General features: G+C 55.1%; 1 protein-coding gene across 1 annotated transcript in view; it reads right to left on the minus strand.

The window, feature by feature from the left end:
* slc25a21 (solute carrier family 25 member 21) overlaps nucleotides 1-16,676 on the minus strand; it is an 82,393-nt gene that overhangs the window by 14,681 nt on the left and 51,036 nt on the right. The window contains exon 4 of the mRNA XM_035532793.1: nucleotides 11,153-11,236. Within this exon, the coding sequence (XP_035388686.1) occupies nucleotides 11,153-11,236 (84 nt within the window). The remainder of the gene's footprint in view (nucleotides 1-11,152; nucleotides 11,237-16,676) is intronic.

Consider the following 16,676-nt stretch of genomic DNA (forward strand, 5'->3'; position numbering starts at 1 on the left):
CACACACCCCTCCACCGTGCTGCACTTCACCACTACACACACCCCTCCACCGTGCTGCACCTCACCACTACACACACCCCTCCACCGTGCTGCACTTCACCACTACACACACCCCTCCACCGTGCTGCACTTCACCACTACACACACCCCTCCACCGTGCTGCACTTCACCACTACACACACCCCTCCACCGTGCTGCACTTCACCACTACACACACCCCTCCACCGTGCTGCACCTCACCACTACACACACCCCTCCACCGTGCTGCACCTCACCACTACACACACCCCTCCACCGTGCTGCACTTCACCACTACACACACCCCTCCACCGTGCTGCACCTCACCACTACACACACCCCTCCACCGTGCTGCACCTCACCACTACACACACCCCTCCACCGTGCTGCACTTCACCACTACACACACCCCTCCACCGTGCTGCACCTCACCACTACACACACCCCTCCACCGTGCTGCACCTCACCACTACACACACCCCTCCACCGTGCTGCACTTCACCACTACACACACCCCTCCACCGTGCTGCACCTCACCACTACACACACCCCTCCACCGTGCTGCACCTCACCACTACACACCCCTCCACCGTGCTGCACCTCACCACTACACACCCCTCCACCGTGCTGCACCTCACCACTACACACACCCCTCCACCGTGCTGCACCTCACCACTACACACACCCCTCCACCGTGCTGCACCTCACCACTACACACACCCCTCCACCGTGCTGCACTTCACCACTACACACACCCCTCCACCGTGCTGCACTTCACCACTACACACACCCCTCCACCGTGCTGCACTTCACCACTACACACACCCCTCCACCGTGCTGCACCTCACCACTACACACACCCCTCCACCGTGCTGCACTTCACCACTACACACCCCTCCACCGTGCTGCACCTCACCACTACACACACCCCTCCACCGTGCTGCACCTCACCACTACACACACCCCTCCACCGTGCTGCACCTCACCACTACACACCCCTCCACCGTGCTGCACCTCACCACTACACACACCCCTCCACCGTGCTGCACCTCACCACTACACACCCCTCCACCGTGCTGCACCTCACCACTACACACACCCCTCCACCGTGCTGCACCTCACCACTACACACCCCTCCACCGTGCTGCACCTCACCACTACACACACCCCTCCACCGTGCTGCACCTCACCACTACACACCCCTCCACCGTGCTGCACCTCACCACTACACACACCCCTCCACCGTGCTGCACTTCACCACTACACACACCCCTCCACCGTGCTGCACTTCACCACTACACACCCCTCCACCGTGCTGCACCTCACCACTACACACCCCTCCACCGTGCTGCACCTCACCACTACACACCCCTCCACCGTGCTGCACCTCACCACTACACACCCCTCCACCGTGCTGCACCTCACCACTACACACACCCCTCCACCGTGCTGCACTTCACCACTACACACACCCCTCCACCGTGCTGCACTTCACCACTACACACCCCTCCACCGTGCTGCACCTCACCACTACACACCCCTCCACCGTGCTGCACCTCACCACTACACACCCCTCCACCGTGCTGCACCTCACCACTACACACACCCCTCCACCGTGCTGCACCTCACCACTACACACCCCTCCACCGTGCTGCACCTCACCACTACACACACCCCTCCACCGTGCTGCACCTCACCACTACACACCCCTCCACCGTGCTGCACCTCACCACTACACACCCCTCCACCGTGCTGCACTTCACCACTACACACACCCCTCCACCGTGCTGCACCTCACCACTACACACCCCTCCACCGTGCTGCACCTCACCACTACACACCCCTCCACCGTGCTGCACTTCACCACTACACACCCCTCCACCGTGCTGCACCTCACCACTACACACACCCCTCCACCGTGCTGCACCTCACCACTACACACCCCTCCACCGTGCTGCACCTCACCACTACACACACCCCTCCACCGTGCTGCACCTCACCACTACACACCCCTCCACCGTGCTGCACTTCACCACTACACACACCCCTCCACCGTGCTGCACCTCACCACTACACACACCCCTCCACCGTGCTGCACCTCACCACTACACACCCTTCCACCGTGCTGCACCTCACCACTACACACCCCTCCACCGTGCTGCACCTCACCACTACACACCCCTCCACCGTGCTGCACCTCACCACTACACACACCCCTCCACCGTGCTGCACCTCACCACTACACACACCCCTCCACCGTGCTGCACCTCACCACTACACACACCCCTCCACCGTGCTGCACCTCACCACTACACACCCTTCCACCGTGCTGCACCTCACCACTACACACACCCCTCCACCGTGCTGCACTTCACCACTACACACCCCTCCACCGTGCTGCACCTCACCACTACACACACCCCTCCACCGTGCTGCACCTCACCACTACACACACCCCTCCACCGTGCTGCACCTCACCACTACACACACCCCTCCACCGTGCTGCACTTCACCACTACACACACCCCTCCACCGTGCTGCACCTCACCACTACACACCCCTCCACCGTGCTGCACCTCACCACTACACACCCCTCCACCGTGCTGCACCTCACCACTACACACACCCCTCCACCGTGCTGCACCTCACCACTACACACACCCCTCCACCGTGCTGCACTTCACCACTACACACACCCCTCCACCGTGCTGCACCTCACCACTACACACACCCCTCCACCGTGCTGCACCTCACCACTACACACACCCCTCCACCGTGCTGCACCTCACCACTACACACACCCCTCCACCGTGCTGCACTTCACCACTACACACACCCCTCCACCGTGCTGCACCTCACCACTACACACACCCCTCCACCGTGCTGCACCTCACCACTACACACACCCCTCCACTGTACTGCACCTCACCACTACACACCCCTCCACCGTGCTGCACCTCACCACTACACACACCCCTCCACTGTACTGCACCTCACCACTACACACACCCCTCCACCGTGCTGCACCTCACCACTACACACACCCCTCCACCGTGCTGCACCTCACCACTACACACACCCCTCCACCGTGCTGCACCTCACCACTACACACACCCCTCCACTGTACTGCACCTCACCACTACACACACCCCTCCACCGTGCTGCACCTCACCACTACACACACCCCTCCACCGTGCTGCACTTCACCACTACACACACCCCTCCACCGTGCTGCACCTCACCACTACACACACCCCTCCACCGTGCTGCACCTCACCACTACACACCCCTCCACCGTGCTGCACCTCACCACTACACACCCCTCCACCGTGCTGCACCTCACCACTACACACACCCCTCCACCGTGCTGCACCTCACCACTACACACACCCCTCCACCGTGCTGCACCTCACCACTACACACACCCCTCCACCGTGCTGCACCTCACCACTACACACACCCCTCCACCGTGCTGCACCTCACCACTACACACCCCTCCACCGTGCTGCACCTCACCACTACACACCCCTCCACCGTGCTGCACTTCACCACTACACACACCCCTCCACTGTACTGCACCTCACCACTACACACCCCTCCACCGTGCTGCACTTCACCACTACACACCCCTCCACCGTGCTGCACCTCACCACTACACACCCCTCCACCGTGCTGCACCTCACCACTACACACCCCTCCACCGTGCTGCACCTCACCACTACACACCCCTCCACCGTGCTGCACCTCACCACTACACACACCCCTCCACCGTGCTGCACCTCACCACTACACACACCCCTCCACCGTGCTGCACTTCACCACTACACACACCCCTCCACCGTGCTGCACCTCACCACTACACACACCCCTCCACCGTGCTGCACCTCACCACTACACACACCCCTCCACCGTGCTGCACTTCACCACTACACACACCCCTCCACCGTGCTGCACCTCACCACTACACACACCCCTCCACCGTGCTGCACCTCACCACTACACACACCCCTCCACCGTGCTGCACCTCACCACTACACACCCCTCCACCGTGCTGCACCTCACCACTACACACACCCCTCCACCGTGCTGCACCTCACCACTACACACACCCCTCCACCGTGCTGCACCTCACCACTACACACCCCTCCACCGTGCTGCACTTCACCACTACACACACCCCTCCACCGTGCTGCACCTCACCACTACACACACCCCTCCACCGTGCTGCACCTCACCACTACACACACCCCTCCACCGTGCTGCACTTCACCACTACACACACCCCTCCACCGTGCTGCACCTCACCACTCCACACACCCCTCCACCGTGCTGCACCTCACCACTACACACACCCCTCCACCGTGCTGCACTTCACCACTACACACACCCCTCCACCGTGCTGCACCTCACCACTACACACACCCCTCCACCGTGCTGCACCTCACCACTACACACACCCCTCCACCGTGCTGCACCTCACCACTACACACACCCCTCCACCGTGCTGCACTTCACCACTACACACACCCCTCCACCGTGCTGCACCTCACCACTACACACACCCCTCCACCGTGCTGCACCTCACCACTACACACACCCCTCCACCGTGCTGCACCTCACCACTACACACACCCCTCCACCGTGCTGCACCTCACCACTACACACACCCCTCCACCGTGCTGCACCTCACCACTACACACACCCCTCCACCGTGCTGCACTTCACCACTACACACACCCCTCCACCGTGCTGCACTTCACCACTACACACCCCTCCACCGTGCTGCACTTCACCACTACACACACCCCTCCACCGTGCTGCACTTCACCACTACACACACCCCTCCACCGTGCTGCACTTCACCACTACACACACCCCTCCACCGTGCTGCACCTCACCACTACACACACCCCTCCACCGTGCTGCACTTCACCACTACACACACCCCTCCACCGTGCTGCACCTCACCACTACACACCCCTCCACCGTGCTGCACCTCACCACTACACACACCCCTCCACCGTGCTGCACCTCACCACTACACACACCCCTCCACCGTGCTGCACCTCACCACTACACACACCCCTCCACCGTGCTGCACCTCACCACTACACACCCTTCCACCGTGCTGCACCTCACCACTACACACACCCCTCCACCGTGCTGCACTTCACCACTACACACCCCTCCACCGTGCTGCACCTCACCACTACACACACCCCTCCACCGTGCTGCACCTCACCACTACACACACCCCTCCACCGTGCTGCACCTCACCACTACACACACCCCTCCACCGTGCTGCACTTCACCACTACACACACCCCTCCACCGTGCTGCACCTCACCACTACACACCCCTCCACCGTGCTGCACCTCACCACTACACACCCCTCCACCGTGCTGCACCTCACCACTACACACCCCTCCACCGTGCTGCACCTCACCACTACACACCCCTCCACCGTGCTGCACCTCACCACTACACACACCCCTCCACCGTGCTGCACCTCACCACTACACACACCCCTCCACCGTGCTGCACCTCACCACTACACACACCCCTCCACCGTGCTGCACCTCACCACTACACACACCCCTCCACCGTGCTGCACCTCACCACTACACACCCTTCCACCGTGCTGCACCTCACCACTACACACACCCCTCCACCGTGCTGCACCTCACCACTACACACACCCCTCCACCGTGCTGCACCTCACCACTACACACACCCCTCCACCGTGCTGCACCTCACCACTACACACACCCCTCCACCGTGCTGCACCTCACCACTACACACACCCCTCCACCGTGCTGCACCTCACCACTACACACACCCCTCCACCGTGCTGCACCTCACCACTACACACCCCTCCACCGTGCTGCACCTCACCACTACACACACCCCTCCACCGTGCTGCACCTCACCACTACACACACCCCTCCACCGTGCTGCACCTCACCACTACACACACCCCTCCACCGTGCTGCACCTCACCACTACACACACCCCTCCACCGTGCTGCACCTCACCACTACACACACCCCTCCACCGTGCTGCACCTCACCACTACACACCCCTCCACCGTGCTGCACCTCACCACTACACACACCCCTCCACCGTGCTGCACCTCACCACTACACACCCCTCCACCGTGCTGCACCTCACCACTACACACACCCCTCCACCGTGCTGCACCTCACCACTACACACACCCCTCCACCGTGCTGCACTTCACCACTACACACACCCCTCCACCGTGCTGCACCTCACCACTACACACACCCCTCCACCGTGCTGCACCTCACCACTACACACACCCCTCCACCGTGCTGCACCTCACCACTACACACACCCCTCCACCGTGCTGCACCTCACCACTACACACACCCCTCCACCGTGCTGCACCTCACCACTACACACACCCCTCCACCGTGCTGCACCTCACCACTACACACCCCTCCACCGTGCTGCACCTCACCACTACACACACCCCTCCACCGTGCTGCACCTCACCACTACACACACCCCTCCACCGTGCTGCACCTCACCACTACACACCCTTCCACCGTGCTGCACCTCACCACTACACACACCCCTCCACCGTGCTGCACCTCACCACTACACACACCCCTCCACCGTGCTGCACTTCACCACTACACACACCCCTCCACCGTGCTGCACTTCACCACTACACACACCCCTCCACCGTGCTGCACCTCACCACTACACACCCCTCCACCGTGCTGCACCTCACCACTACACACACCCCTCCACCGTGCTGCACCTCACCACTACACACACCCCTCCACCGTGCTGCACTTCACCACTACACACCCCTCCACCGTGCTGCACCTCACCACTACACACACCCCTCCACCGTGCTGCACCTCACCACTACACACACCCCTCCACCGTGCTGCACCTCACCACTACACACACCCCTCCACCGTGCTGCACTTCACCACTACACACACCCCTCCACCGTGCTGCACCTCACCACTACACACCCCTCCACCGTGCTGCACCTCACCACTACACACACCCCTCCACCGTGCTGCACCTCACCACTACACACACCCCTCCACCGTGCTGCACTTCACCACTACACACACACCCTTCCACCGTGCTGCACCTCACCACTACACACCCCTCCACCGTGCTGCACCTCACCACTACACACCCCTCCACTGTACTGCACCTCACCACTACACACCCCTCCACCGTGCTGCACCTCACCACTACACACCCCTCCACTGTACTGCACCTCACCACTACACACCCCTCCACCGTGCTGCACTTCACCACTACACACACCCCTCCACCGTGCTGCACTTCACCACTACACACACCCCTCCACCGTGCTGCACCTCACCACTACACACCCCTCCACCGTGCTGCACCTCACCACTACACACCCCTCCACCGTGCTGCACCTCACCACTACACACACCCCTCCACCGTGCTGCACTTCACCACTACACACACCCCTCCACCGTGCTGCACTTCACCACTACACACCCCTCCACCGTGCTGCACCTCACCACTACACACACCCCTCCACCGTGCTGCACTTCACCACTACACACACCCCTCCACCGTGCTGCACTTCACCACTACACACACCCCTCCACCGTGCTGCACCTCACCACTACACACACCCCTCCACCGTGCTGCACTTCACCACTACACACCCCTCCACCGTGCTGCACCTCACCACTACACACCCCTCCACCGTGCTGCACCTCACCACTACACACACCCCTCCACCGTGCTGCACCTCACCACTACACACACCCCTCCACCGTGCTGCACTTCACCACTACACACCCCTCCACTGTACTGCACCTCACCACTACACACCCCTCCACCGTGCTGCACCTCACTACACACCCCTCCACTGTACTGCACCTCACCACTACACACACCCCTCCACCGTGCTGCACCTCACCACTACACACCCCTCCACCGTGCTGCACCTCACCACTACACACCCCTCCACCGTGCTGCACCTCACCACTACACACACCCCTCCACCGTGCTGCACCTCACTACACACCCCTCCACTGTACTGCACCTCACCACTACACACACCCCTCCACCGTGCTGCACCTCACCACTACACACCCCTCCACCGTGCTGCACCTCACCACTACACACCCCTCCACTGTACTGCACCTCACCACTACACACCCCTCCACCGTGCTGCACCTCACTACACACCCCTCCACTGTACTGCACCTCACCACTACACACACCCCTCCACCGTGCTGCACCTCACCACTACACACCCCTCCACCGTGCTGCACCTCACCACTACACACCCCTCCACCGTGCTGCACCTCACCACTACACACACCCCTCCACCGTGCTGCACCTCACCACTACACACCCCTCCACCGTGCTGCACCTCACCACTACACACCCTTCCACCGTGCTGCGCCTCACCACTACACACACCCCTCCACCGTGCTGCACCTCACCACTACACACACCCCTCCACCGTGCTGCACTTCACCACTACACACACCCCTCCACCGTGCTGCACTTCACCACTACACACACACCCTTCCACCGTGCTGCACCTCACCACTACACACCCCTCCACCGTGCTGCACCTCACCACTACACACCCCTCCACTGTACTGCACCTCACCACTACACACCCCTCCACCGTGCTGCACCTCACTACACACCCCTCCACTGTACTGCACCTCACCACTACACACACCCCTCCACCGTGCTGCACCTCACCACTACACACCCCTCCACCGTGCTGCACTTCACCACTACACACCCCTCCACCGTGCTGCACTTCACCACTACACACACCTCCACCGTGCTGCACTTCACCACTACACACACCCCTCCACCGTGCTGCACTTCACCACTACACACCCCTCCACCGTGCTGCGCCTCACCACCCCTCCACACTACACTCACCCCACTGCTGTGCTGCACAGTTTGAATCAGGACACTGACATGCTATGATCTGTTTCCTCCAAACATTTCCACATTTGACAAAATGTTCAAATTCTGTCTCATATGTCCACAGATCATGTTCCAGCAGAGCTGCGGAACATCCAGGTGGTTGAGCAAAATTGAGACAGGCACGGTGTTTTTTGACAACGCGGGCTTTCAGCACTCGTGTTTAGCATTCATGCCGGGGTTATTTGACTTTCCTTTATTTATGTATTTATTTATTGCTTGTTTTAGGATTCTTCAGCATGCACTTGCATCGATCTTTGTGCAATGCCTGCTCCTAGCAACAGGGCTACATTTCCCCTGTTTGTAAACTGCCTGCCTGTGGACTAATGGAGGCTTGTGTTTAGAAATCTCTATGGAAACTGTGACCAGTCTTTTGGACTACTTGTCCTTTGAGGTCTGCTGAAATCACTTGGGGTCAGTCCCTGGTAACCAAAATGATGATTTTTAAAAATAGATGGTAGGACGGGTCAATGGCACCAGAATTAATTTACTCACCTTACTGCAATTATTCTTTCAAGCGAGCATTATCGTTTATATTTTCCATTACTCTCCTTAACAGATGAAACCAACTGTAAATAAAGTTGCAGCAATACACTTTAGGAAGCATTGCATACTCCACATCATTTCAGAGGCTTCACAAATGTGTTCTTATGAGTATAGGTCATCTGTGTTGCAGACTTCCATCTTCGCTGATTCATACATGCTCGTACGCGAGCCACGTTAACCGCGGCGTCACGTCAGCAAGCTTTGATCCCCTTCACAGACGGAACGCTCACTCCCAGCTAACTGCCATCTCGGTTCAGAGGGGCTCAGGTTTCCACCGTGCAGCGGTGGCCCGCGCTGCTAGCGCGCGTTTATTTTTAATAATAACAGCACAACATTGGCTCCCACCGCCATTTGTGTAAATTCTAACTAAATGGTTTAGCCTGGGGGCTGCCCCGCTCGGTACGGGCTTCTAGGTGACGCACGCATGCCTGGGGCGGTCACTGGTGGAGAGGAAGGCAGCGTTGATGTGGGCAGAGGAGGTACGTGGGGAGGGAGCCGATGACAGCTCAGCAGAGCGGGAGCGCGAGACATGCACTTCTTTTGCGAGCTGTTGACAGATTTCCGCCGATCCCCGCAAGCGTTGGAGAGGTGCTGCATCATCTAATCTCCCCCCCCCCCCCCAAATCTCTCCCACCCCCACCGTACAACAGATCAGTTCTAGATCCACTATAAAACTGTCAACTCACCGTAAACAGATTTAATGGCAAGCACTTTCTCCTAGCTCTGCACTCCGTCAACAGGATTTGACAGATTCCTCGAGGTTGTGTGTCTGTATGCGTGTGCGAGGAATGTAAGAGTCAGAATGGTTGAGATGAACAGGGAATATAATTTTTTTTAAAAAATGAAAAAAAAAAAAAAAAAAAAAAGTCCCATTAACCCGCAGCGCAGAGGGATGGAGGGACACATGGAAAATGAGATGAGGAAAAAAAGACGAGGAATTAAAAATTAGAAAAGGAGATGAGAAGATCCCGTTTCAGTCTCGTCTTTTAAGCAACCGTCACAAATAAGCTAAAGGGTTTATCTGGTCACAGAGGCCTGCCACAGAGCGAGCAAGTGACCGCCAAATGCATAATATAAACCAATGACTTCGCTCTCCAGACCTGAGATCACAGTCCAAGTTGTATATTCCACACCGGGTGGGATGGATTCATGCCGTTTCCCCCCCGCCCGTGGAGATGAGCCAGACATCTCCCCTCAGCAGGTGCCAGTGGTCTGCATGGGTTACCTGGACTCAGGGGCGCACTCGCGTGCGCACATGCGTGGACTGCACAGTGCTGTTTGCTTCCGAGTACAGCAGGAACGTCCAGATATATCGGATTACATACATACGGGAAAAGGTTAAAAAACAAGGTCGTGCTACAACATAAACTCTACACGTGTGATGGAAAAAATAGAAATAAACATACTGGTAACAGCTGAAAGATGAACCGAAGCGCAGGTGTGGGTGGAGGAGAGTGGAGGCGCTCACACACACACAGATCCAGCTTTGCTAGTTTAGAGAAGCTAACCTTTAAAACCACGACAAGAGGAAGTTTTGTTGCCGGCACCCCACGGACAAAACATCTTGTGTCTATGAACTCAGGCTTCCATAACTTACCTCTCATTGCGAAATATGGTCCTGAAACAGTCTCCCAGTCCTTTATAGCTGTTTGGGTCACTGGCTCCCCGTTGAATCTGGAACCTAACAGAACATGTTGACAGCTGATCACTGATGAGATACATTTTACAGAAAGGTTTTTCTTTACCTGTAACTACACTGATTAATAATGCTGGCACCAAGACTTCAGAATGCAACACACTGGGCCTTGGGCAAAGAACTTGAACAGTCTTATTCATTACATGTCATCTGATTTATGCAAGTCAATTACAGAAATGGAGGTTTATATTTTGAAAATGCCTTTGAAGTCTTCCTAGGCTGCGCTGGGTCATCTGTTGCGACAGGCTGCTTAACCGCGGGTAAAATCTCGGCAGTAACTGCAGTGTCGCTGTGTATGTCAAATTGTGTTTACCAAAAGTGGTTATTAAACTTGAAATAATCTCAGTTAATGATCACTGAAAAATTGATCATTGAAAAATTGAAGTCATATGAGACTAAAGATGGTGTGGTATGTCTATGTAATATGTAATTGCATAAAACTTAAATATTATATATAAATATAACAAAACTTAAACATTATATATAAATAATATAATATAATATATAAATAAATACATCACAATATATAAATATCAATTGTATAAATATAATTAATTACTGTAAAAACACTTTACTATTAAATACAGATTCTTTGCTGCAATTCTGAACAAAATGAGCAAATTAACAAAAATGAAAATTTGGTTCTTAGAAACTTCAGTGCATCTAACTTCAGGTCATTTTCTAGCACATTCTGTCATCTGTTGAAAGGCGAACCCTTTCTTTCCCGGCCTTCTTTTGTGCCCTGATCTTTAAAAGCATCTGTGGGCTGTTCCGGCCGCTCTTGCACAGCGGAGAAGTCAAACTTAACCCATCTCAAGCCCTGACTCACCCCCGTGTCAAGGCTTCAGACTTAAAAAGTCTGCCACTAACATGCTAAGCAACCTGCACATAACAGCTCTAGAGTTATGTGTAAATCTGAACACTATAAAACATGTTTAGGGACTTTTCGTGGCTACAAACAAGCTAGTAACTGACTAATAAAGGGCAGGTAGCTGTGTGTAAACGTTAAACATGGAAGAGAGCAGGACTTCACTGCCTCACCACCTCTGGCTAATGATACCGATGCGCAGGGAACCGCTGTCTGAATCATACACATTTTGAAACATCTTGTTTGCACTTTGGTGCTCAGAGCTAATACAGAGTTAATACATTCAGGAGCTTTGAAGCAAGACCAGTCCCTCTCCTTCATGATGCAACCCTGTGTAAAGCAAACTGCATTTGGACCCCAAATGACCAAACTTACACCTCCGTTATGTGAGAGGAAAACCGAAAAAAAGGAGGGAAATGGAGTTTAGAGAGGGCATTTGGGGGGGGGGGGGGGTTTCTACACAGGAGAAGAGGAGCAAAGAGTCCCCTCATATGGCTTTGACTGCCAAGTCAAGAGGTCAGCAGTTATTCGTCCAGGCGGGTGCCTGATGGGGCCATAAAGAGCCTCGGTTCCATCGGAGGAGGGGTTACAGAGGTGATCAGCCTTCCATACAGCCAGCAGATTAACATCTTAGAGGGGTGTACCCCAGAATCCAATTTTGTAGATTCCCAAATAGCTTGTAACACATGCCTCAAAAACAGTTAAAGTAGCGTCATAAATGAACGTTCAACACCATATTAAAGGGAGAGCATAAAAGAGAGATACTGGAAAGGCAAAGTCTGGGGGGACATTGGGAAAGGCGCGTGCCAAGCGGTTGGGGCACAGACCGGGAAGATTTAAGACCAGTGGAGCTTGTAAACAAATTTAAAATCGGCCTTAATTAAAGGCACATGAGTGCAGGGTCAAGGATTGCAGGATTCCCATATTCTTCCACTGCCCAGTGTTTGGTTTGCAGCCTGACTGTTGGAACCCACATTGGCCCAGAGAAGGGGGTGGGTGTTGGGGCCAAAGTCCGCTCTCAGCCCCTTGACTCCACACCTGACCTTGGGGTCGCCTCATTTCCTCGTGTCCCTTGCCTACCCTGCCGTAAAAGCCTCGGACCAAACGGCTCGGCCCAGGGTGCGAGAGATAATGGGGAGGACATGAAGAGCTCGCGGCGGCCGAGGATGCCCCAGGGCCTCTGATAAAGTATCACCAGCACCATCAGGCTGCCCCAGCACACGGAGACAAACCTGGAAAAGACTCGGTCCATGCAAGAGGTGACAGCAGGCACATCTGCTCGCATGGACTTTATATGGATCTTCTGTATGGCAGATGCAGACTTGAGTGAGAAATGGAGGAGGAGGAGGAGGATCTGGTGGATACAGTTGGCTGTGGAATCCGTCCCGTCGTAAAGCCAGCAGACAGAGCAGCCAAGCCAAGCCGAGCCCTTGGGCTTTATTAAAAAGATGGAGCTCTTGGTATCCCACGTATTGCAGCTGCAGAAAATGATGTCCTCAGAAGTAATGATGTCTCCGAGTTCATCAACGATATCCTTAATCCCCTGTAGCCTGTTTTTACTGTGTCATGGACCATCAGGTGAAGGGGGAAAAGAAGGGTAGTTAGGTGCTCCTGTGAATGATATGAGTGTTAGGGGGCAAATAACCCCAGGGTCTATACCTGACCGCAAAGTCTCTGTAAAAGTGGAGATCCTGGGCACCCAGAAGCAGAGGCTAAATAGCAGCGAGGGGATGGGAGAAGGCTTGCTTTGGATTTTTAAAGACAGACGTGCAGGGTTGGAGGTCCAGGCCAAGTGCTAGGCCCTTGTACCCCCGAGACCCTGCTGGTAATGGGCCCGCTCCGACTCCAACCGGGGGCACTGTGCCGAGCTTGAGGACTTGCTGATGGGCTGAGGCCCAAATAATGACAGTGTTAAAAACAGGCCTTAGAGAAAGGTGGAAGGTTACTGGGTTGATCAAAAGGTTGGGTTTGATGGCTTTGCCTTTAAAGGGGCCAGCTAAACTTAAAAAAAAAAAAAAGTCTCTTAAATTTGCCTTGTTAAAAACTGGGGTATTAACGCCACAAAAGGCAGGAATTGGGTGAACTGATTTTTGCGTAGCATACTGAACCGACAATAAGAGAATCCTGGGGAATATTTGGAGTAGTTGGGAATATTACAAATCTTCCACCCAGTCAGATTAAATAACTTGACTAACGACTATTAACATGAGAATGAAAATTTGACAAATGGCAAGTCTGCTGGGATATATTTTATCCATGGCAAAATACTGTAATGGGTTGAAGGCAGAATATCATTACAGTGAAACTGTCATAATAAAAAAAAAAACTGGCTATGGAGAATGAAGCGCCTAGCAGCTAACCCTTCTGTGCATTTGCCAAGTGTCATATTTTGGCAACTTTACTTCTGACAGGTCAAATAACAGATGGGACACTATAGCTTAAACACTCCTTCAGTAAGGTCTTACAATAAATTCTTCATCAGCTAAATCTCAGGGGTTTGTTCAGTCATTTTAAAACAGAACTTTACATAAGTTGCTTGACAGGTTTTCCATAAACCTCCCATGGCACTGACCGACATGGCCATCATCAAGGGCAGCAATGAAATGAGCGCTTAGCCGAGTGGACTCCACACAGCAAGAGAGAAACAGACTGTGGAAGTCAAGTTTCTCAAACACGATCTGCACTACATAAGGAAATCCAGAAGGCAGCATTAAAAGGAAATCTAGTTTTTACAGCCCAACAGTTAATTTTAATGAGTGTGATCATAAAGATGGCAGAAGTCCATTGCTATCGTACGCAAGGTTAAAAGCTCTTTGTATCCTAAATGGTCCAACATGGCGAACACAGGTTTTCGATCGAAGCTGTGGCTCGGGGGACAGTCCCAGATGCTCATGGATATTCGACAGCACTGCCTGCCAGCAGGGAAACATGCTCAGACCTAGTTCCCAGTTAAATCACTGACAAAACCTTCATCTTCTTCGTGGATTGTGTGTGCAGCGTAGACCTTGCTCTCTGCTCTCTGGCGAGAGCGCTCACGGAGCAGCCTTGGCAGAGGGGAGGGGAGGCGGGGCAGAGATGGAGAAAGCGATAAAGTCGCGGCACTTGTAATGCTGCAGGCTCCTGGCGCTCGGCCCAGGGCGAGAGCGGCTTGGTTCTTAGTGACACTGCAGGCCCATCGGACCCGCTGCGACCGGGCTGGTGAGAGCAGCAGATGAAGGGTGCAAGAACCGAGGGGCTCCACTCCTCTTATGAAGTTGAACGCTTCACACCACCTCACTGGTGTCCTGTGAACTGCTCCTGTTTTGGCTTTCGGCTCGCCAAACTCTGGATGAGTTCACGCTACATCACTGTTTTGTGCTCTCACGCAGTGGACATGTCATGATTTCAAAAGATTTGCTAACAATTAAGCACATTTTAAAAATAGGCAGGGCCAGTCACAGATTAAGCCTAGATTAGGACTAAATTGCTGTGCCGGGGTAGATTGTGACTGGAAACGGGGTTTTAAGTCTAGGCTTGAGTTAAGAGGCCATCAGTGAGGAAAAAAAAAAAAAAAAAAAAAAAAAAAAAAAAAAAAGACACCCCCCCCCCCCCCCCCCACACTCCAGGCTCAAAACATGCATGCAGCGCTAATGTCAGCGTGGCAGAGCTAGCGATAGCTTCGCTCGACCCAGAAAGGTCATAATCGCTTTGAAGTGAGGAAACGGCCAGCGATAGCAGAGACCCTGTGGTCAGCAGGACGGCGCTCACACGGCCGAAACCTGAGAGGCCTTGCGTTACAGCCCTGTTTTACGCGCTTCTCCCTCCCCCTACCCCACCACCCGGCAGGAGTGCAGCCCAGCGAGAGGCAGCGCGCGGGGCCAACTGCCTAGGCTGCCGGGCCTCCGACAGATGCCGGAGACAAACGAGTTTTCATCAGGCACTTTACTACTTCTCTAAAATGGCTCATTTCAGCACGCTGGGAACCCTCTGGCTTCAGTTCGAGGTTTTTGCAGTATAACATGTTTGGGTGTTTGGGACACCTCCTCCTGGCGAACCTGTTTAATACCAGCTCCTAATGTGCAATGGCAGGCGCGTCAGCAGGAAGCCAGGCAACCAGCAGAGGCGCCACGGGGACGTGGCTTCTTGCCTGGCAGCCAATGAATGATCAGCAGTTTTTTGGTTAATCACAAGCATACATCACAGTGACATTTCCCCTATATGCGCATCTGTCTCTTAAATTGTTTGCGTGACAGTTTGCCATCGTCTAAAATATTATAGTGAACAACGTTGTGCCTCAAGCTCCAGGGGCATTTTTACAGACATGCATACACACACACGGAGCACAGGCCAGGGTAGGATAGGGTAAGTGACGTGCTGTTATACTGGGCCAGATCAGCTTCCAGGCCAGAAACCTTTGAGCCCTGCTGTGTGAGGAGCTGCATTGGGATTCCATCAGGAGGACACAGGGGTTCACACAGCGGTTGGGGGGATCGGAGGCTCATCCCTCCACCCCTCAGACGTCATCTGGCATTACATCGGATGGGCCTCAATCACCCCCCCCCGTCTGCGCTGTTCAGT

Source organism: Electrophorus electricus, chromosome 13 (assembly GCF_013358815.1).
Source record: "Electrophorus electricus isolate fEleEle1 chromosome 13, fEleEle1.pri, whole genome shotgun sequence".
Taxonomy (NCBI): domain Eukaryota; kingdom Metazoa; phylum Chordata; class Actinopteri; order Gymnotiformes; family Gymnotidae; genus Electrophorus; species Electrophorus electricus.